Below are 23,387 nucleotides of genomic sequence, written 5' to 3'. Positions count from 1 at the left end.
AGCCCGACCTGGGACACCACGTTTGTGTTTACCCCCTGGATGACATACGAGTCTATGAACATGAGGTAAATCCAGCCCGTGTGAGGTTCTGGATCACGTGTGTACTGTCTGTCCGGGCAGAGGGGCAGCCCAGCGGCAGCAGCGGCACCACGGCTCCTCTGGGCGGACACTTCCACTCTAACCACCGCCTCTTTCTCCGACTGCACTGGGACAGACTTGTGTGCTTCAGCTTTTTTTTTTTTATTTATGAGCACCAGTCCACCCTCCAGGACTCCGCTAGGACGGTGGGACCGCGAAAAAGACGCGTGAAGACGACATGGGAAGCCCCGCGTACCCGAGATGACCGTCGGTTTGGTCCGAATAACCCCGTCTTTTTGTCGCCAGAGAGGGAAACTTAAAACAAGGCTTGTTTTTGGAGCCCCACCACCACCCCCACCCCTCCTCTCTCCCCGTAGGATTTGATTCAAAGGCGAAAACCAAGATGGCCGCCGATTCCGTGCAGGTAGGAAAAGTTGACAACTGTTGCGAAAAGTGCGCAAACTTTGTCCAAAGCCTCAGTTATAAGTTAGCGGACAGTTTTATTTCATTAAAAGTCGGCTCCCTGTGAGTCAGTGGTGTTGTACTAAAGTGCGAGGGTCCTCCGCTGGTTCCCAAAGGACTGTCTGGGAATGATCCATGGATTGAGGCCTGGGAAACATTTATCCAAACTAAACTTCTGAAGTATCCAAGTTTCTAGCCGGTGTTTTTGTGCGCAAGCTGGCGCGTAAATTAAGGTACACGTCCGTCGTTGCGGGACGTTTATCCGCCGGTGTTGCTGTAGTTCACGTCTGTTAACGTGCAGGTCTGGAGCCTCCCGTTAAAACTGTCTTATCTTTGTAAAGAGAAAACGGTTTGCTTTACGCAAAGTTTTCTTTTTCAACCAGACTGGCTGAACTTGCGGCTAAAAAATAAATAAAACAAAAAAAAAAACACCAAAGCAGTCTGTAAATGTCGACTCTAACATACACGTGCGCGTTTTAATTTTTTTTTTTTTTTTTTTTTTTTAATGTATTTTAAAAGGAGTAAGTGAACATTAGTCCTGTTTCATTATCCTGTATGAACAGTAATGACTCACTGATCAATGTGGTTTCACTTGAGTGACGTCAGGCCTGTAATGCATCTTCCTCACACAGATATTAATGATTTGTGTCACAGCTCGTCCATACGGATCACTGTTTGGCCAGTTCCCATCCTCGGACTGTTTCACCAGTACCCTCCAAAATTCAGGGCTTAGCCTGAGAGCAGGCTGATTACTCCCACACTATCATTATTTATGTTGATAGGAAATATTGGGGGAGTAGTGGATACGAGATAACACTCGGGAGAAGTATTAGTTTACATTAAGGCTGGGAAATCTATTGATTCTGTATCAATACTGTGATATCAGATTATATATTGTCTTCGATTTTGGATATCATACTTTTGTGAAGTGACAGTTTTTTGGGTTTTTTTTCCTGGTTTTAAAAGCTACATAACAGTAAAAATGATCTAAGTTTCTTTACTTGCCAGACTTTTCAAGCGGTTCTATTATTTGTCTTTTCCACAATTAGCCATTACGTCCACATTACTGATGATTATTTATTAAATGTAAATATATTAGGTCAAAAACATATTGGTATTTGATTTTGTTTGTATTGCCCAGCCCTACTTTAAATGTGTCTTAATATATTCCCCCGGAGCTGCTGCAGACTGAAACTGATCACTGAGGTAAAGGGTGGTGATGGTCTGTTGTCATGTCAGCCCTGCTGGAGCTGAACCAGTATAATCACAATGTGGCTTTTTATTCTTAAAGTTAACATTTACTCAGGACAGCTAGTTTCTCTAATGTTTTATTAAGGTCATGCGTTGACTACTCAAACTAGTCGACAATATTTCCCAGTGTCGATTTACACAAATTGTCTGTTGGGTGTTTTTTTTGTTTTGTTTTGTTAGGAAATGGTGGAAAATATTGACAAGTGTTTAACAAGTCCAGGGTGCTGCCTGAAATGTCTCGTTTTTTTCCTGACCAACGAGCTGCAACTAAAACATATTCAGTTTGTTATCATGTAGGACTAAAGCATTAAAAAAATGTTCACATTTAAGAAGCTAGTCATTGAATTTCTGTACTTTTTCATGAATCGACCATAAACATAGTTGACCATTTATTGTCTGTTAATTTATGGACTAACTTTTGCAGCTCTATGATTAGCAAAGTTGAATTTACACTATAGGACACTAAATCCCAATATAATAAATCATAATGCAATTTTATTTTATGTTGAATAGTCAGACTCCACAATACAGACATATCATACAGCCCTTTATAGGTGCAGAGAGACAGATTCATTTATATGTAGTATTATATAAGGACAGACATCAAAGACATGTCAGCAAGATATATCTCAAGGTTTTTTACACTGGATGGTAAAGAAATGTTAAATTGCCGTGCCAGTTCTTTTTAGCATTCAAATGCTAAATAATCTATAGGGAAAGCTGACACTGTATTTGTTCTGCTATGATTGCATATATAGGTTATGACAGACAGTTAAAAACAACCGTCAGCACAAGATACGTTTTCTGTTTTTTTTTGTTTTTTTTTCGTTTTTTAAATTTTTTTATTAGTATTTGAGGAATAGCAAAAGGACATTTAAAAACTTCTGATACTCGTGTCTTTACTATTAAAAGTTGTTTGTAGTTTATGTTTATCTTGGATGAGCTGAATCTAAATATCTAGCACTGCAGATTGGGAGTGGAACCAGCTTGAGTCAACAGGTGCTGCGGAGCAGTTCACCACTCGTTCTCCCTCCGTGACGACTTCACAGCTTCAGTTTTGCGGACACTTTCTTGTCCGAACAGCACAGAAGTGACCTTCAACAGCGTCTTCAAATGCACGACATTTCCTACAGTTTGGTCCTGGCTTGGTGTATGTGTGAGGCTTGCGTGAAGGTTGCACTTGTAGGATCTATGTTTATTAGCTTGTGTTGCTATTTGTGGCCACAGCAAAGCACCAGGCTGTTGTGGCTAATGCTCTGCAGCCAGCTGTGGGGTAAGATAGGCCGGGTGTCAGGTTGTCGGCGGAGACCGGCCTCGCACAGAAATGGAAAGGGCTTGCCTTTTTAAGCGTGAGCCTGGATAGTGGCCTCAACTTTTCCTTTGTCCTATTGTCTGAATGGGGCACTTGTTGTTGGACTTGGAGCTTTTCAGGCTTAAAGAGCAAGTTAACCTGCTTAGACTTGAGATTCAGACCTTCTGTTTGCTTTTACCTCACGGTTTCCTTTCATGTCTCGGGCACCAAAAGAGGTCTTTAACAACGTCAGCATGTGTAGGTAACAGTTGCCTTACCTTCGTAAAAATAGTATCAGCTGTTTTTATGAAACGCAAGACCTAAATCATTCCCAGTTATAGCTATTCATTTTGTTGCGTTTATTTTGTAACGGTCCTTATTTGATCCATCATTTGTTATTTGTAATATTAAAAAAAAAAAAAAAAAAAAAAAAAAAAAAAAAAAAATAGAAATAAAAAAGGGGGGTAGCTGCAAGGTTTAAGATCGTGTTTTCTTTTGTTGTTTGCCTTGAATATTTCACAGAGCCACACTGACCAGTACACGTTCCCTCCATCTATCACAGACTGTACGCATTGTAGTATAAGTGGAAACATTTGCTTACAAATCTCTGCTTCGCTCTTTGAACCTACCAAGTGGTGAGTTCCCGGTTTGGTGTCACTCCCCTGACCAGGCGATAGATTCAAGCGGCAACAAATGAGAAGAGCCGTTACCGGTAAAAAGAGCAACTCGAGGAAGTATTGCAGCAGCAGAGAAACCAGAGGTGAAGCCAGTCCTGCAAGTGAGCTCTCTTTCTTTCTATGTAGTTCTTTTGTTTGATCTCAAATTAAAATGCAAGCCTTGAGGGTCTCGCAGCTGATTAATTTCCACCTTATCTGATCGGCCTTTCATGGATTTCCTCGCATTGTTACGCGGTAAAATAGGCCCGTTTGGGTGTCCCCTCTCATGCTATGCTCGTACGGCATTGGGCAAACACAGCTACAAATGCAAACAAGTTTTGCAGGGCAGTGAGCTGAAGAAGAGACAACCCCCTCGCCCCCGCCCATTCCCCCTCACCCTCCACCTCACGAGTTTTGACCTCCATTTTACCTATGAGTCATCGAGCAGCCTCTGGACCAGGATATGTGCAAACTATAGTTTCCTGTGAGGTGAATACCTATAGAGGAAAGTGGGGGTGTTTCACAAGGGGTTGGGGGAGGGAATGACTTGAGCCCGTGGAATTCCCTTATCTTACCAAACATGACGTACTTTCTCAACATAAATCTGTCAGTCAGAGCTCAAGGATATGATTTTAGGGTTTTCTCCAGGTAACTGTTCGGTTACTTAAATCCTGATGCAACTTGTGTCACGATCAATTAAGTTAGTTGGTGAAGGGCGTAATGGTAGCCCCTAAATAGGATGGTTTTTAACATGAGAAATAAGCCTCTTTATTTGGAGTGGAGGTGGATGTGCCCTTTTTCAGAAAAGAGGCAGAAAGACATAAAGCATTCTGGGAACCTTGTGAGGCCTGATGACCTCTTGCTTTTAAAAAGTAGCATCAAACTTTACCGCCATCTGCACTGACTCTTGAGCCCGATTTACTGTTTTAAATCTCCTTACAATTGTTGGGGTGTCGTCTCAGAGCTCCTCCACCACACTGCTTGCTTTCCAAGGGGGGGGGGGGGGGGGGGGGGAGGCTGCAATGGACAGCCAGCGTTATGTTTTTAACTTGGGTTAATTTTAGACAGTCCTTTCCCCGGAGTGAGATTAGGTCCCATTCTGGGCTGCTCTGACCTCATAGAGTGAGAAGCTAAGAGGGATTTGGCTGTCGCTGCTCAGACGGTTTATCTCCCCCCCATCCATGTCTATGGTCTGTGTGAGAAAGAAAGCGCGAAATGGGAGAGCCGGAAAAAAATCGGATGCTAGCGGAGTGATTGTGGCTTTAGACGGAGCCTCACCTGTGTGGCGGAGCATCCCATCACTTCCTCTTAGACAACAGAACTTCCCTGGAGTTCATGCGTTGACAGTTTAGCTGCTCAGCAGAACATGCACGGACTGATTTGTTCAACTGAACTACAGATGGAATTGGCTGAAAGCGAGGAAGTTGTGGTAAGGCAGAAATACTAGTAAAGTTTAGAGGTTCATGATGTCGACCTAATCCCTCTTTTAAACATCCTCTCCTCAGCCAGCGGTAATAACAGTAAACCGCTAAACCTAAGCAGACTGATTAAGTCTAAATGCATTTACCTGAAAATACTATTATCTTCTATATCAAAGCTGTGATGGGTTGAATGCAAGGCGACAGATTTAAGGGTAGTCACAGTGTTCTCATGCCGTTTTCTACACGTCATTACTGCTTGCTTTTATGAATGGGGTAAGTCTATTTCCACGTACTTACAGCGACTTGACAACGTTTCGGGGTTCTGGCTCACTATTTACATGTTGTGCTGTTATCTGACACATTTGAGTAGTTGCATTTTACACTGATAATTATTCCAAAAAAAGGGAAAGGATGAAAACCAAAGTATATAAAGGTCAAGCTTTATGTTTTGGTTTTGCGGTTTGACTTGTTTGAGCAATGATGACTACTCGGTTGATGTTGGTATTTCATAGCTGTAAACTCAGCTTCAAATTTGATTCGAAAAAGAAGATGTTTTCACACCAAAGAACTTGGATTGATAAGCAGTGTGTAATGAAATGGAAATACTGATTGTTTACAGTCTTCAGATGGTCACAGACATATTCTTTGATCAACTAGTGGCACTTCGCCATGTATTCATTTGACCTTTTAAAGCCGACGTATTCAGGAAGTGACTCCTAATCGCTCCTTATTTTAGGTGAGGGTTTTAGGGATGCAGGTCAATGGTGAGTGACAGCAGCGGTGAAAACAACATGTCCAGAAGCTAACTTAAGTTCAAACTACACCACTACACTGGACTGACACCAGGTTGGGCAGATGCTGTTTTCAGTGCAGTTAAGTCAGTACAACCTATCCGCATGCATTCGTTTAAAATGTTTTGAAAATCTTATTAAAAATAGGTCGTACTGTCATTGTTGTGATGAAACCCTGTCTGCACGTCCTCCTTTTGTCTAAAGGCTTCTTTACTGCTGTCATGAGCTGGCTCCCATGAGAAAATAGAAACGCATGCATGTTATGAGGCAATAGCTTCAGCTGTTTTGTAATGCTGCACTTTGATGCAGTGCTTCTTGAAAGGTTTCACATTGATAAGACCTGCTGGTCTCATGCTGCTCAAGAATGCCAGTGTACAGTCAGTTTGTTGAGTAAGTCACTGACCTGTCTGTCCTCTCCTCCTTTTTCTCTACCATCCCTTTTTCCTCTTCCTTCTCCTCCTCCCTTGCTGACCTCCTCTAAATTACATTCCACTTCATTCCCTTATTGCCTCCTCCTCCCCCTCCTCCTCGCCACCTCCTTGTGTCCTCCTCCAGGGGGATGCCAGGGGCCAGCTGGTGGCAGAGCGACTGGGTCTCGGACACAACCTGGACCTGTCTGACACCATGGTCCAACAGAAGCTGGATGAGATTAAGGAGCAGATCCGCCGTGAGATTCGCAAGGAGCTGAAGATCAAAGAAGGTGCCGAGAACCTGCGCAAGGTAAAATCACAGATTTTGTTTTACAGTAGACAGTTTTAATCTTAAAATAATTCTGAAGCAATTTAGTATTGTACATATAAAGGGGGTCAAACGTTATTAAAAATCCACTTCACCTGATTGTAGGACAGTCGTGCAGGACAAGTTTCAAACATACTGGATGATTGTAACATATTTTATCTTGCCTGGTAAAAGCCCCCGACTTTCATAGTCAGTGCCACGAGTTTATAGTTCTTGAGGTCAAGCCAACAAAGACATGATAAAACTCCTCCAGATGCTCAGAAGACATTGTACAGATGTTTTCATTGGCTGAGTAGTCGATCCCACGACTAATACACTCATATTTATGAATAAAATCAGCGTTAAATCATCATTTTCTCATGTCTTCTCCCTTCAGGTTACCACAGACAAGAAGAGCCTCGCTTATGTTGACAACATGCTGAAAAAATCCAACAAGAAGGTGGAGGAGCTTCACCAGGAGCTACAAGAACTTAACGCCCACATCGTGGTCAAAGACCCTGAAGAACTGCTAGGTAACTGCAGAAACACTGAAGCAGAGCAGCTCCACATTTACTAAAGATTAACGCAGGAGGACACAGTTGACTACACCACCAGACACGTATACCATAGTTGTACTTCTGCTCTTCTACTCCAGCTTTAATGTTTGTATTTGAGCATTGTGGTGAAAGGCTGATTTATTTTTAGCAGAAGAAACCTAAAGAAAAGTCAGTCATTTCATGAGATGATTGACAGAAAAATATATTGCAACTATTTAGATCTGTAATTAACTGAGTAATCATTGGAGTCATTTTGTAAGCAGAAATACCTGAAATTTAATATATGACCTTAGAAGTTTCTGGGTTTTTGTGATTGTCTGGACAGAAAAGAAATTTGATTACGTTCTCATGGGACATAGGACAGTGTGTTGGGACATTTTTCACTATTTTCTAATGTTTAATATACCAAACAATTATTCAAATATTCAGCAGTTAAAGCAACAATGGAAATAAACAGTGGTTGCAACTTGAATTGGGGAATATATTCTTTTCATATTGTAATTTAGATATTGGCTTTAGCTTGGCTTGTTGCCATATTCACGTGATGGCTTCTTGTGGGTAGCCAAATGTATTATTAAACGCTGTATGTTTATCTTTGATTCTTCCCAGGTCAACCTGTTTGCCCGTTATTATCTCTGTGCAGCGTCTCTGTGCCAGACACTGATTTATAGTAAATGCAAAGTATCACTGAGTAAATCATTTTGGCACCGTTGAGTCAGAACAACACGTGTGCGTATATATGTATATATATATATATATATATATATACAAACAAACACACACGCATGCATGCACAGAGAGCCCGCTCAGTGTTTGGAGGTGAGTCATTCTCCAGAGGCTGATATTGTTGCATTCCACATTCCAGCGACACTTACAATGAGCGGTCGATTGTTCCTCTCCGAGGCCGTTGAAAGCTGCTCCTGTGCATTTCGTTGACAACAATGGAATCTGGACCCACAACAGCTGTGTGCGTTCAGCGTGGTTTTGTTACAGTAGTTGCCTTATGGTGTAGCCGTTGGTGGCAAATGTCCGGGTGAATTCAGGAAGAGAAGGAATGGTATTTGTCTGCCCGTTGCCATCACATTTCCCCGGTTGAGTTGACATTAGGAAGTAGATGAGGAGGATGTGTGTGTGTGGGGGTGTGTGTGTGTGTGTATGCTGGAGGAGGGAAGGGAGGTTGTCTTGGTAAATGGTTATCTTAAGTGGAAACAAATTTAGCCTGACTCCGTGACCTTCTATCTGGTGAACAAGAGCTTTCTTTTAAAGTGACGCGACGCCAGTGGAATGTCGCTGGCCATCGCAAAAACTGATGGAGAGAGACTGAATGCTGCTCGGCCTCCCAGACATGAGAGGACTTATGTTGAGCTCTCCAATCCGCGAGAGATAGTGCTGCTTTCCTGAATTAGTAGGAAGGAGTTGCTCTGCGAGGAGCCCGAGTGTGTTTTTGTTCCAGGAGAACGTTGAAAGGCGCTCTGGTTATTCTCCACCGCTCAGCTGAGGCCAGAAATGGACCGACTCGCTCTCAGGCGCTGTCTGGGACCTGCAGCTCTGATGCAAGGTCACCAGGCAGGTTCCTCAGTCACATAGGATCTCAAGATCAGCAGCTGTCCAGTCCCAATCGGTTTTCCTCGCAGTCAGCATGTCGCAGCTGAGCTCCTCACGCCATGTTTAGGTCCGGGTCTCCCACTAATGATGTCATTGTTTAGAGAGTGTGTTTATTTCTCATTGCCTTCTCATCAGATGCAGATGGGGTTAATCTGAGGGAGGGTTCCCCTTGTCAGTTGTCCAGCAGTGACATCAGCCCTGCAGCTATTCAGTAGTTCAGTATCTGGTCCTACGGCCCAGCGTGGGCTGAACTGCACTGAGAAGAGGGGCGGGGGTCCTCGAATTATTGGCTCGATGTGACCTCAACAAAACCACACCCCCTGAAACAGAGAGGAAAGCCCCTAACGTAGACTAGACGACATATGCATTACTGCTACACGTTTCTAATTAGTTTCACTATTGAGTTTCCTCAATTATACAATACATCATTCCAAACTAAGAAATCAGTTTTGCCCTGAGCCCCAATGAGAGTCTCACCTTGCTCTGCAGGCTTTTCCGCTGATACGTGCCCACTCTGTTTTTCCTGTCTAGCCCTGCCCCCCTCTGTGTGTGTGTGTGTGTGTGTGTGTGTGTGTGTGTGTGCGTGCGCGCGCGTGCGTGCGTGTGAGAAAAGGGCAGCTCTGGGATGACCAGCATCCTCCCCTCCTGCCCTTTAACAGAAACCGCATCAGCAGCGATGTTCTCTCAGCTCATTAAGGGTCATTAGATAAGTCATTGAGACTTTCCGTTCAAAGAATCACATGCTTCCCTTTTGCCTGTATCCCCCAGGTGTTCAAAGGAATCATTAGACAGTGTTTGGATAAAACATTCAGAGTGAATGATTCACGGACCCGCCTGCCGGTTATTCTTATCAGTATCTGCCGCATCAGAACTGAACTGGTTTTCTTTACCACTGCTCTGTTACTTTTGGGGTCACATAGACAAACTCAAGACACCTTGAGAGTATGTCTTGCATCATGTGACTTGTCTGTGTCTCGGGACATTGAAATGATAAGAGAAGGGAACTGAGCTGAGACTTGAAGCTACAAACATAATAGGCTCACATGTTGAAGGTCCAAGTGACAAATCGATGACAACATACTGCGAAACTGAACTAACAAGTCAAGTCAGGAGAAGTCGGGCAGGTTTGTTTTGCCCACCTCGTGCGTGCGTGTGTGTGTGTGTACATCTATCTATATATCTATATCTATATATAGATACATACATTGTTATGTGCTGCAGTCATCAGGGAGGGATTTTCTCTTCAAGTCCAGACATGAAAAACACAAGCACCAAAACAGTGAGCTTATCCCCCAGACTTCTGGTCCGGCTCTGAGGGTAAAAGGCACGTGTTCACTTTGTGTGTGATGTTTTCTGTCTTTTGGTTTATGTGTGAACGTATTACCGATTCAAATGTCCACACAATGTATGGACACGGTAGCGCTGCATATTTTGGGCTGCCCGTGGGATCTGGACCACAAAGTTGAAAAGATATCAACATGTTTTTTTTAGAATTGACATTCTCATGGATTTGTCTTCATGTTTACTCTGCATGTACTTTAATGACACTGTAGTACGGATAATTGTGTGCAAGTTGACACATGTGTTTCGTTGTTTGAATTACCTATAATAGAGATGGCCGCAGGGGTTTCCCTGTGCGGTTGCCGTTGTAGCAGAACCGACTGCACTGGAGAAGCAGTGAGATGACAGAAAGCTCCTTTCATTTAGAAGTGACTGCCCTCGTAATTACAGCTCCTGATCGTCACATCATTAAACAAAGTCAAATTCAAGTTAAACTGAACATTTGTTCTTTCCGCCTTAAGTTTTTATGGGTTGCAATCACATGTTTATTTTTTCTGAGTCTGCATAGCGAAGCAAAAAGTCGCGCTTTAATGTCGTTGACTTGTGTAGTACTTTTTGTTGAGCGAGTCAAAAGGAGTCTTGTCCTAACAAACTGCATCACATTACAAACAGCAGGCCTCTCTGGCGACATTATGTGTCGACTGAAGTCGCTACCTGACGAGCTTTTGGAAGCGAAGTCATTGAGCAGAGCTGCACGACTGTTTAGCTGACTTCAAAACGGAGGACGGCCAAAAATAGCGCCTGCGTGCTCAGACTGTTGGTGTATATTTGTGACAAAACTTGAGTCGCATATATGGAGTCACGTATCTGAGATTGTTTCCAAAAAGCCATACGATGCTAACCTGTCCTTTTCTACTTTTTTTTTTCTTTACCCAGAATGCCCTTTGACCCCAGATACCCCGAACAGCGAGGCAAGAATGTGCACCAGCAGCAGCCGCCTGGCCGCCCTGAAACGGCAAAATGACATTGAGCTGAAGGTCAAACAGGGCGCCGAGAATATGATTCAGATGTACTCCAACGGGTCCTCCAAGGTAGGCACGGGGGAGGACGGTTCACCTGACATTCAGGTTTTTAGCAGCTTTCTGTCACGCTGCCAAGGGTGGAAAGTAAAGCACATCAGTTCAACTTTATTTAATGAGTACATCCAGTTTCACACAGCTGGGTCTTTCTTCTGTAGGTTTTGGCATCAGTCCTATCAGTAAAAATAACGTTGTACTCAACATAGTGATTGATACCATCTTGGAGCCAAAATTTATTTCGCAAGAATATAGGACTAAACACGCGGTGCGTTTCTTTACAGTCACAGGGTGTGCTCCAAACCAACTGAGCTTGGTGGACTTAGATTAAACCTCATTTCAATTCGACACACAAATTGACATAATGCTACATATGGCAGCTTGAAACAATTCCTGCGTGAGGGAAGTAAGCAAAGAACAACACCACATGGAGCAACAGCATGGTCAGTTTTCACAACTTGAAAAGGTCCCCCAAGTGTTTTTGCCAACATGTTAAAATAAAGAAAATAAAAAAGACGAGACAGAAGTTCACCAAAGCATCTCCGATACTTGTTGCATTTTGATAATCAGCTGTTAGAGCCCATCTTCCCACCAACAAGCTGCACACTGGCAGGATGAGAAGGAAGCACAGCCACAGTTTTAGACACTGATCCAACATTTACCTGCTGTAGTTGTCATATTCACGTATCTTCCTGTGATGATCACGTGACTTTTGAGTGTGCTCAGTCCAAATAAAGTGGTTTAGATAATCAGGTTTATCTAAACTTGGACTGCGTGATATAATCATCTTTGAAGATCTCAACTGTTACTTTGATGAAAACAATTTGATTAAAACATGAACTATTTGAAATGCGCACAAATGCTTTAATCACTGTCTTAGTTAGATCTGATCCCCTCCAGCCCTATCATTGAATTGTTCTTACATGACCGAGGATCCAGATGTATTTTAACAGTTCAGAGGTGAGCCTGTCTGACATGGTCTTCAACATGCTTCCCCGCAACTGAATTCACTTTGTTGGCCCCCACTGGAAATCCTTCATTCTTCATCATGCAAATCTCACTCGAGCAAATGCTAAGGCTCGGTACTTAATCTTAGTATCGGTTTAGTCCTTATCACCGCTTAGTGTACCACAGGTTGTGAAGGATTCCAGATTCCCAATCACAGGTGTTTAGGCTGCTTCAGGTAGAGTGTTTGCAGAAAGGTACCGTGAGCATTATACGTTTCTGTGAATGTATGAGGTGAAAACTGGACTGAGCAGGTCCACTGCTAGTTGTGAAAGCAGCCTGCAACATGGCAGGTTTGCTTTGGCGGCTCCGCTGTAGGGGAGGAGAGAACATGAGAAGGCACTGACACATACTGTGTGTCATGTGCACCGCTGTTTGTTCACCGAGCTCTTACAGTCCTTGTGTCTCCTCTAATGCTCGGAGTGAGACCAACTATAATTTAGTTGGAAGGTGTTTGTAAGTCAGCAGGACTGGTAATAACAAGCTGGAGCGCAGAGCTGCTCATGTTCATCTGGACTCTTGTGTCAGTTAGTAACAAATGAAACCACTTTGGAGTAGGGGGTTTAGTGCAGTGTACGGTTTCATTGGAGTCATCTGTTCTTTGCCTTTCTGCATTTCATTATACGTTTCTGTGATTGTATGAGGTGGAATTCAATGTAGTGTTGAGCAACTGAATTCTCCACGAATTCAAAAAGTAGGCTCTCTGGCTTTCCTACCAAGAGTTTAGAGGATTGATCTCATGTCTGTACTGTCAATACAAAGCTACAGTTGGCTGCCAGTTCACTCAGCTTTACATACAGACTGGAAACAGCGCAGACAGCTAGCCTGGCCATGTGCAGGTGTTCAAATCTGCCTAATAGCAACTCTAAAGATTGTTAATTAACCAATTGCAACTTTTCTTTCATCTGTACTAAAGGATGTAAAAACAGCAGTTTTTTTAATTTTTTTTATTGGGGTGCTGCAAATGTTTCTTGGTCAAAGAAAGTCCTGCACAGAAACCTAAAAGAAAACTTTACTGAGATGAAATGAATTGCTTTGAAAGTATTTGACATAAAGATTTAAAGTAACAATAAATTGTCAAAGCTACATCCCTGAATCAAATCATTGCATCCTCTCAAAAATGTGATGTGATAGAAATTTGTGCTGATGTGTGACTAGTTTTAAAGTTATTAACTCACTAGGATTTCCAGTCAATATCATAATTAGAATTTGGGAATTTGGTCTAAATTGGACTCTAAAGTCGGCCAGACGTCCCCCCAACAAGATGTAAAAGGTCTTTTTTTTTGTGTGTCCAAGTGAATGTAGTTTTAAAACACAAGTCCTGGCAGAGTCTTACTGTGTAACTGTAGTACAGTAAAGGGGACTGTCACCTGACTCCCTCTGTTTCTCTGGCTGGAGGGGGTCACAATGTTTTGTAAGTGACCTCCCCCGGTCAGACGGCCGGCCGGCCAGCCAGCCAGACGGCCGGATGGCCAGACAGACAGACAGACTGACAGACAGGGGCACCTTCCAGTTGGAAATAGTCCCCTCTGATGTCAGAGAGGAAATGCCTGCTGGACAGAGGGCTTTCCTGCATGCGACGCCGCCAACAGCCAGGATTTAAACTTCACCGGAATTCAGGGTGGAGTTTGATTACGCCACTCTGTGTGTGTGTGTGTGTGTGTGTGTGTGTGTGTGTGTGTGTGCGTGTGCGTGCGCGTGCGCGTGTGCGTATTTGCACGTATGAGAAGTTCAGCACACAATGAAATTCCACTTTCTTTTTTGGTGAATAACATTTTCCATGTGGTCACTTGTCCTTCAGCTCCAATTAAGGGCATGAATCACGGCTGTTTGTGTTACATGGTCACAACAACAAAACACAATCAGTGATGAGGGTGGGCGTGCGTTTAGGGTCATGTGTAAAGTCCTGATGTCCACAGTTTTATGAAGACAAAACAACATCAATGCCTTTGATTCAGTCATTCATGTATTGTGACATAAAGCGCTCGGTGGTTGTTTCATTTCTAATTTTCCCCCGTAGGATCGTAAGTTACTAGCGACCGCCCAGCAGATGCTTCAGGACAGCAAGACGAAGATCGAGTTCATCCGGATGCAGATCCTCAAGGCCAGCCAGACCAGCGAGCTGAGCTTCGAGAGCAATGATGTGATGGGTGAGTAAAATTCGGAGGAGAAACGGACACACACTCGCACACAAAGTTTATGGAGAGCCGTGTATCAAAGTAAAGAATAACGTCCTCGTCCTCCAGACAAGCCAATCATCAGCCCATTAGACCTGCGGGTGGAGGAGCTGTGTCACCACGCCAAGATCGAGTCGGCCGTGGCCGAGGGAGCCAAAAACGTCATGAAACTCCTGGGCTCTGGAAAGGTCACAGAAAAGAGAGCCCATTCAGAGGTACACCGATGCTTATAAGTATGACTGTGTAAAAAAAAAAAAAAAAAAAATCATCTGCACCGTTCAGTTTCAGTAGTGATTCAATACAAAACAAGATTCCCGGTTTTATAGACTTCAAATAAAACGGTTCGCCGCACTGCTGCCGTGCTCTCCGAAAGTGAAGTAGATGCCTGCAATAGATGTTTCTTCCTCTTTCCGTCTTCATCCAACTCATTTCTCCCTCCTCTCCTTCTCTTCTCACCTTCCTCAGGCTCAGGCTCGTTTTAATGAGTCCAGTCAGAAGCTGGATCTCTTGCGATACTCCTTGGAGCAGCGCCTCAACGAGTTGCCTAAAAACCACCCTCGCAGCGTCAGCATCATAGAAGAGTTGTCCCTGCTGTCCTCACCGGCCCTCAGTCCCAGATCCAGTATCATCTCCACACAGAACCAGTACAGCACCGTGACCAAACCTGCGGCCCTCACAGGTGACTGGACCGAACAGATAGAGATGGTTACTCTAAACTAGGCACATCTAAACTCTACGCTCCGCTCTCTCTCTCTCTCTCTCCCAGACGAACTCCATTGTTATTTACATGAGGACACAGAACAACAGCACTATTGCTGGTTTTGGTGTTTTATTTTCCATCTTATGCTTCTACAACAGCCTTTCTTTAGTCATCCTGTTTCTCTTTGTCTTTCGATTAAAGTGCACCAATAAATGACTGGTTGGCTCTCGCAGGTCTGACTGGTTTTTAACTATCATAATGCTGCTCTGTGAAGAATGGGAACGTCTGTATAACAGGACAGGTTTTGTAATATGGATGTGTACTGTCCCCCCCCCCCCCCCCTCCCCCCTCCTCCTTTCACCTCCAGGCAAGTTAGACGTCAGGCTCATGGGCTGCCAGGACCTTCTGGAAAATGTTCCTGGTCGTTCCAAAGCTGCATCTGTCCCCCTGCCTGGCTTGAGCCCCAGCGAGACGCGCTCATCCTTCATTAGCCGAGCAAACCGAAACCGCGGCGTGAGCTCAAGGAACCTGACGAAGAGCGAGGAGCTTTCCAGTAAGAGCATCTGAACCGAGTCTAAATATTTAAGGAAAGACTCGCATAAACAAAACTAATTATGTGACTACATAAAGTATCAACAACAACGCCGAATAAATCACAGCTGGAAGTGTAATATCAGTCAAATGAAACCTCGTCTTTTAATACCAGCTGGATTACAGTCACAATTCGGGCACGTTTGATAATTCAGTGCTTTTTGCTCAGATGAGATCAGCGCCGTGTTGAAGCTGGACAACACAGGAGTTGGACAGACGAGCTGGAGGTCGGTCAGCAACCAGGCCTGGGATCGGAAGTTTACATTGGACCTTGACCGGGTAACGCACGCACACGCACACGCACGCACACATTTCGGCCCTTGACATACACTTGTGCTGTTGACTCCGTGTCGTGTTTATGCAGCACAGTCGGGTGTGTTTCACATCTGCTTGTTTGTGTTGGTGTGTTTCCGTGTCCTGCAGTCCCGTGAGCTGGAGATCTCTGTGTACTGGCGTGACTGGCGTTCACTCTGCGCTGTCAAGTTCCTGCGGCTCGAGGACTTCTTGGACAACCAGCGTCATGGGATGTGTCTGTACCTGGAGCCACAGGGGATGCTGTTTGCTGAGGTGCACACACACATACACACACATACACACACACACACACACACACATACACACGTATACACATATACACATACACACATAGGTCCCCACAGTTGTGAGGTCTGGCCTAAATGTCCTCAAAATATGGGTTTGTCTTTATAATATTTTTAAAGTAACAGTGCCTATAGAAAAACGCACACGCACACACACACACACACACACACACACACACACACGCACACATGCACACACACGCACACACACACACACACACCAAGTAGTTTGATTCCATAGAAGGCCGTTAAGTATTTTGATGTTGCTCATCACATTTAAACAACATATGACCTGTTATGGACATGGAGAGGAATATATTATATTGGTGTGTGTCGGTTCATGTCACTGTGTGTATTATTAAATGATCAAAGCTAACCTTTTAGCAATAAAAATTGGATGGATGTAGGGTTAGGGTTATTATGTACCATTATTATTATTATTATTTTGTACCATTATTATTATGTCCCATTATTATTATGTACAATTATTATTATTATGTACCATTATTCCCAACCTAATTCATAGACATTTGTTCTGCAATATATTTGCTCTCCTTTATATCTTTGAGGCCATAAACAATCACTCATACTCTTCAACTCCCCCCTTAGCTGTATGTTCATTTTTCTGTTATTGTGACAGCACATCTACTAATGTTTCTACATACTCGCACGATCACATCGGCACAGTTCTCCTTTAATTACACAGATTTGTCCCGCTCGTCTCGTTTTCTAAATGTTCCTGTTGTGACTTCTCTCCAGGTAACATTTTTCAACCCTGTTATTGAGAGACGACCGAAGTTGCAAAGACAAAAGAAGATTTTCTCCAAACAGCAAGGTGAGTCATCGCTGTCTACACTTTATTTCAAGGTGTACCGTTGGGATCTTCAGGCAGGCCTGAGGACAACTTGCTTACATCGTGTGTCTAATTATATTAACATCCAGTCGTTAGGTGACTGAAAACGGATTATGCAACAATTTCTTCTGCTCCTGCAGTTTACCTCTGCACCTTTTCTTCACCTCTCTTCATGTCTGTTTGACTTCGTCCCGACCAGGTAAGACTTTCCTGCGAGCCCCTCAGATGAACATTAACGTCGCGACGTGGGGCCGCCTGGTGAGGAGAGCCATACCGACCGTCAGCACCAACTCGTTCAGCCCGCAGGCAGCTGAGACTGGACCCAGCAGCCTGCCGGGTTCCCCCACGCCCAGCAGGTACGCAAACACACGCACAGCGAAGACATTACAAGGTTGCTGTCATCTCACGCCGAAGCTATGAAAAGGACAGACTGCTCAAACACAAGATAGAAGTGAGCCATTAAGAAGTGTTTGGTAGTTTCTAGCTGTACCTCTTGTCCTTCCGCAGCGACCCGCTGGTCACCAAGCTGGACTTCGACAAAGAGCCCACACCGGGACCCAAACATTACCCGGCCCCCGACGACATCCGGGAACCGCTGGTGCCGCACAAGCTGCCCGACAAGGAGGAAGTACAGGTACGGTGGCGTTCGAGGAATCGCAAGTATTGCGGACAAGGTGACGATGAACTGATGCGATCACAGATGCAGGAGTGACAGCAGCTGAGCTCTTTTTGAGTTTCGGTCATGCAGGTGGGCGTCACGCTCTCTGTTCAAAACATCCTGGAGAGATTAAAACAAGTGTGTGAGAAAGTATGCAGAAGAAAAGCTGAGCGGTTTGTTTTAAAGGGAGAGAAATTTGACTTTTGAGAGCTGTCTTCTAATAAAATGCTTGTTAGCCATGTTAAATAAATGTAAATTAAAAGGATTTCTGTTCCAATTAAATGCGCGGTGTTAAATGTTTTTAATTTAATGTAAAAGTCTGACAGTTGTTTATTGTGTACCTGCAGAGGAACACATTGATTATTGAAGACCAAATCATATTGTGAATATTGGGACACACGGATATAGATAAAAAAAAACAAAAATGTGTGATAGACCATGTCATTCCTTTTTTTGTTTTCTTTTTTTTTTTAAGTTGACCACGCCCAAACAGTTTGACTCACAGACTGTCTTTGTCTCACACGTGTTCTTCTGTCCTCCCGTGTCTCCTCGCCGCAGGACGCACTCGCCTCGTTCGACTTCCTCAACAAGAGGAACAGCATGGGGATGAAGGCCGACTTGGACGGCGTGGTGGAGCAGGAGATCCAGCACCCGGACCTGGAGCTCACCGCCTACCAGAAAGACGCAGACATCAGGTAGGAGGACCAGAGTGAGAGTGAAGCGTCACTAATGTGGACAGACTATAAATAACGCTGATGGCGCAGCCCGCCACCATTTTTTTTTTGTTTTGTTTTGTTTTTTGTTGTTGACATCTTTTCACGTCTGTGGATTGTCATGCTGTGACATGTTGTCTGAAGCAAGCGAGCAGTGCTGGAGCTACACGGGTGTCAACACTGCCCCCTGCCTTCGACTCTTCTTCTTTCAATTGCACCTTCACGCCGCTCTCGTTTTAGAAACGCCGGCTTCAACGCAGGCTGGTTTACACACGGTTGAACTGACGAACACGCTGATTTCTTTCCAGGGAAGAAGAGCAGTTCCACTTCAGTCTCCAAGACTTCAAGTGCGTGGCGGTGCTCGGACGCGGTCACTTCGGAAAGGTGCGTTTCGTTTGATCGGCCAACGCGGTTCCACCCGACGATAAGCTCTCTTTCAAGCCTGTAGACGCCAGACACCGGTGATGTCGTCAAGCGGCTCGTTTTATCTGACCGACTAACATGCTGTTTATGTTTACGATGAGCGTCGTAAACTGTCATTTGAGGCAGAAAGTTGAAGTCTGAAGTGTTCTGTGTTTTTTTTTGCCTGCAGGTGCTGTTAGCAGAATATAAAAGCACAGGAGAGATGTTTGCCATCAAAGCTCTGAAGAAAGGAGACATCGTGGCTCGCGACGAGGTCGACAGGTGAACATTTTAAAACGGCTGTCCGGACTGTAACTGAAAATATTACAGATTAACGGAAAAAGATCAGGTGTTGATGCGAGTTCACATTTGGGCGACCCGTGTCGCTTCCTTCTCTCGTTGTCAGCCTGATGTGCGAGAAGAGGATTTTTGAGACGGTCAACAGCGTCCGCCACCCGTTCCTGGTCAACCTGTTTGCGTGCTTCCAGACGCAGGAGCACGTTTGTTTCGTCATGGAGTACGCGGCGGGGGGCGACCTGATGATGCACATCCACGCTGATGTTTTCTCCGAGCCCAGGGCCATGTGAGTCGCCGCAGCTTCCGGGACCGTTCATTCTCCCCGTACATTGTTTGAATGCCACTTTCTCCCCAGGTGATCAAACTAATTGGGACCACGTCGGATGTTTCTGATTGTTTCTGGTTCCTTTTAGCGTTTGTGGTCGGACATTATTTTCATATTTGAGTTTAAGTGGGATTAAAGGCCTCTCTTGTTCTGGTTTGTGTTTGGAAACAGTTTATTTCAGGGGCCTTTCAAAACGGGCTATTAAAAGGTATTTATAGTATTTAGTGCTCGTGTTTCCTCTGTGTGCAAGTGTGGTGATCAAACTTGGTGAATTCCCTCTCTGGGTTCTTCTGTGCTGTATGTTCTTCAGTAAAAATCCACGTCACCTGATCAGCTGTGCTTTGTATCTTTGCAGATTTTATGCAGCCTGCGTTGTGTTGGGATTACAGTTTTTACATGACCATAAGATTGTGTACAGGTAAAGTCTTGACATATTCTAACAGAAATCATTTTCCTTTGAAGCATCTGTACCCCAAAAATAAAATGTATTCTTTTGAATGGCACTGTGCAGAGATTTAAAGCTGGATAATCTGCTCCTGGACACAGAGGGCTACGTAAAGATCGCTGACTTTGGCCTTTGCAAAGAAGGTAAAATGGAAGATGACGTCAAATTAAAAGCTTCAGACTTCGGCCGTTGCAAAGAATCAGTACTTTGTTTTTTTTGTTGTTTTTTTGAAAGACAGTGACTTCTGAGTTTATTTTGAAGGATTAAAAAAAAGACGCATCATATGACTGAGATGTTTCCTGTTCAGTTTTTGCCATAGACTTCAGTTTGCATGTTGCACCATCAGCCTCCTCATGTTTTCTGTCTATATTTACTCTGCATGTTGCTTAGAAAAGGCCAAATTGTCAAATAGAAAAGGCTCCTTTTATTTTTTTAATTTTTTTATTTATTTATTTTTTTTTTTTTAATAAATATTCTCAATACATCAGATGTTAATGTGGCCGAACAAGGACGGAAAGTGATTTGGTTTCCAGACTGAACGGTCTCCGTGTTGTTTTCAGGAATGGGCTTCAGGGACCGCACCAGCACGTTTTGTGGCACGCCGGAGTTTTTAGCTCCGGAGGTTTTAACCGAGACGTCGTACACTCGAGCTGTGGACTGGTGGGGGCTCGGCGTCCTCATCTTCGAGATGCTGGTCGGAGAGGTGAGCGCAGGTTTCATCAAGTGGTCTGCAGCCGATCACTCGTCGACGCACGTTCTGAAGCAATCTGACCGGGAGTCACTCCAACATCCGTCACGTCTTCCATCTTTTCCGTCCGGTCTCTTTTCAGTCTCCTTTTCCTGGCGACGATGAGGAGGAAGTGTTTGACAGCATCGTCAATGACGAAGTCCGCTATCCACGGTTCCTCTCGACTGAGGCCATCTCCATCATGAGGAGGGTGTGTACACGGATGTAGAACAAAGGGATCGCTCCCGTAAAAAGTGCAAATTGTGCTTGTTTTTTTTTTTTCCCCCCTCCTCACGAATCCCATCAATAAAGTGAAAGCGGTGTTTGTTCCTGGGAGGTTTTTTTTTTTTAATCAGTTTGATATTTATTTTATCACATGCTTCTCTTTGTGCTCAGCTTTTGAGGCGGAGTCCAGAACGTCGTCTGGGAGCAGGAGAAAGGGACGCAGAGGAGGTTAAGAAACATCTATTCTTCAGGGTAAGAAACAAAAAGGAAATCGCCTCCTAATAATTCTACGAATTCAAAATCCAAACACTGATGTTACCGTCTCCCGTCTCCGGGCAGAACATGGATTGGAACGGGCTTTTGGCCAAGAAGGTGAAGCCGCCGTTCGTGCCGACCATCCAGGGCACCAACGACGTCAGTAACTTCGACGACGAATTTACCTCAGAGGCTCCGATCTTAACCCCGCCCAGGGAACCCCGAGCGCTGAGCTCCGAGGAGCAGAACATGTTCTCTGACTTCGATTACATCGCTGACTGGTGTTAGCTTCATCTGAACCCCCTCCAGACACACACACACACACACACACACTGTGAACCAACAAAGCGCAGCAATGACTGTAGCTCACACCTTTTTTTAAAAAAAAAACTCTCCTCTTCCCTGCCCAAAATGTCGAGGAGGAGAAATGGACGTGGCTCCCCGAGCCTTCGGACAAAACTCTGTGCCATTGAGAAGAAAGTCCAGATGCCTCCTGAGGACCCCCACCTATTTTTTTTTTTTTTTTAATCCACATGAAGAACTTCTTTTTGTTTGTTTTTTTAAGAAAAAGAAAACAAACGAAATGGTGTCGTTGGAGAGTGAAGATGGAGGAGGGGCGTCCTCCTGCACAGATCGTCGTCGTCGTTGTGTCCGTTGTCTGACCACTGAGAATGTTTTTCATACGAACTCTTGAGAAGACGGCAACATCACGATCACGTTTATTCAGTGTCACCGTCTTCAGCTTTTTGACCTGTACAGATTATATTCGGTCGTATATTTTATTGTTTATTGTCTCTGTACTCGTAAAGCCCTCGCCACAGCTTCCGTTTCTCTCACTGGTAACGCTGCGCTACGATCAGGTCTCAAACCGGCGTTCAGTGAAGTCATGAGTGCTCAAAGCATCGTCACCGAACGGTCGCCAGCTACAACAAACATCTTGACTACTACTGCTGCGTCCCCACTTGAAAACCAAGTAAAAGTCTAAACACTACATTTCCTTTTGGGTCCAGTGACCCAGTCTTCGTGCGCTATCAGTTTAACACCTCCTCCTTCTCCTCTTCTTCCTCTTGCTCCTCCTCCTCCTCCTCACCTGAAGGCTGCATGTAAGACCTCACACTCTAATACTAAACAGCAGTTTATCCAGTGTTACTGCCACATAAACTGGTAAATTAATCGCCATTAATGTGGAAATGAGTTGATTTAAAAGGCCTTTTGGCCCGAAGAAATAATATGAGATTCTCTGATACCCTCTAGTGGCTGTTTAGCGAAGTGCTGCATGACTTTACAGCATCTTTTTGAGCAACAAGATCAAACTTTTAACATTAAATTCTGTCTGTTCGGGTGGATTTCAGTTGTTTTCTGGGATTTTCATTCCTCGGTGAACAGCCGGTTGTGGTGGACCTGACTTTTTTTTTTTTTTTCTTTTTTCTCCTGTTACCTCAGAGAAAGTAAAAGTGACTCGCACATTTTCAGCTATCAAAACCAAACTCATCCTGTCCTTGTTGAAGCAGCAGAGGAACAGATCTTAGAAATAATCTGATGGACTGAAAGTGAGACATGAAGCACCCATAAGACTAGTGTTTGTTTTGTTGTTTAGGGAGTGAAGGGGGCAGCATTACCACACCGTTTCTTTTGGTCTCCATCAAAACATCATTGAGATGCCTCCCACGTTGTTCCGATTCCATTTTTGTAGTTGACAGTAGACCGCCGCTGACTTCCTGTCAATTTGCATGTTCTTTATAAAGTGACTCAAGCGTTGAAGACCTGTTGATGTGAATCACTACAGGGGAGGGCAGGGCCGGGTATATTATATATATATATATATGAATATATATATATATTATACACATACTGTATGTACACAATTAAGCTGAAAGCACTAATTTTATCGATAGTTTTTAATTATCTACGTTTCTTAATGATGAAAATAGATTGTACAGTGTTTTTTTTTTTTATTCTTGCTTGTGCATGTTGTTGCCAGAACAGATGAAAACTTTATGGATGGTACACCGAATACTCAAGTCACTCAACTGTTGCTGTTCATCCCCGGTGTAAAAAAAACAAAGGCATTTTTGCAGTCGTTGTTTGTCGCCCATCATGAATGCACAAATTAAACATTTGTAATAGTGGCGCTGCATCGTTTTTTTTTGTTGTTTTTCCCTGCCCGTTGTATCGAGGTGTCGGTGAAATCAGTCTTGAGCCGTAAATCAGGTTTTATATAAACAAATG

The 23,387-nt window shown here is 44.0% G+C and overlaps 1 protein-coding gene across 2 annotated transcripts; it reads left to right on the top strand.

Moving 5' to 3' along the window:
* Positions 1-135: 135 nt before the first annotated feature.
* Positions 136-23,336, top strand: pkn2a (protein kinase N2a). Of its 2 annotated transcripts, none has more exons than XM_069139486.1 (23): positions 136-502; positions 6,506-6,670; positions 7,065-7,200; positions 11,047-11,201; positions 14,212-14,341; positions 14,438-14,583; positions 14,834-15,047; positions 15,436-15,621; positions 15,829-15,938; positions 16,083-16,226; positions 17,018-17,093; positions 17,311-17,467; positions 17,619-17,745; positions 18,328-18,464; positions 18,791-18,866; positions 19,075-19,166; positions 19,291-19,467; positions 19,862-19,924; positions 20,018-20,094; positions 20,512-20,654; positions 20,782-20,889; positions 21,075-21,155; positions 21,243-23,336. In XM_069139486.1, the coding sequence occupies exons 1-23, from the start codon at positions 482-484 to the stop codon at positions 21,444-21,446; spliced, it is 2,925 nt and encodes a 974-aa protein (XP_068995587.1). In that variant the 5' UTR covers positions 136-481; the 3' UTR covers positions 21,447-23,336. The 2 variants fall into 2 exon arrangements, with proteins under 2 accessions (XP_068995587.1, XP_068995585.1); XM_069139484.1 differs by lacking the exon at positions 136-502 and adding an exon at positions 5,149-5,167.
* The last annotated feature ends 51 nt before the right edge of the window (positions 23,337-23,387 follow it).

The sequence above is a fragment of the Embiotoca jacksoni genome, unplaced genomic scaffold (genome assembly GCF_022577435.1).
Source record: "Embiotoca jacksoni isolate LCO1_2020_lvr unplaced genomic scaffold, fEmbJac1.0.p SCAF_83, whole genome shotgun sequence".
Taxonomy (NCBI): domain Eukaryota; kingdom Metazoa; phylum Chordata; class Actinopteri; family Embiotocidae; genus Embiotoca; species Embiotoca jacksoni.
This window is presented reverse-complemented; position numbering and strand designations above follow the sequence as displayed.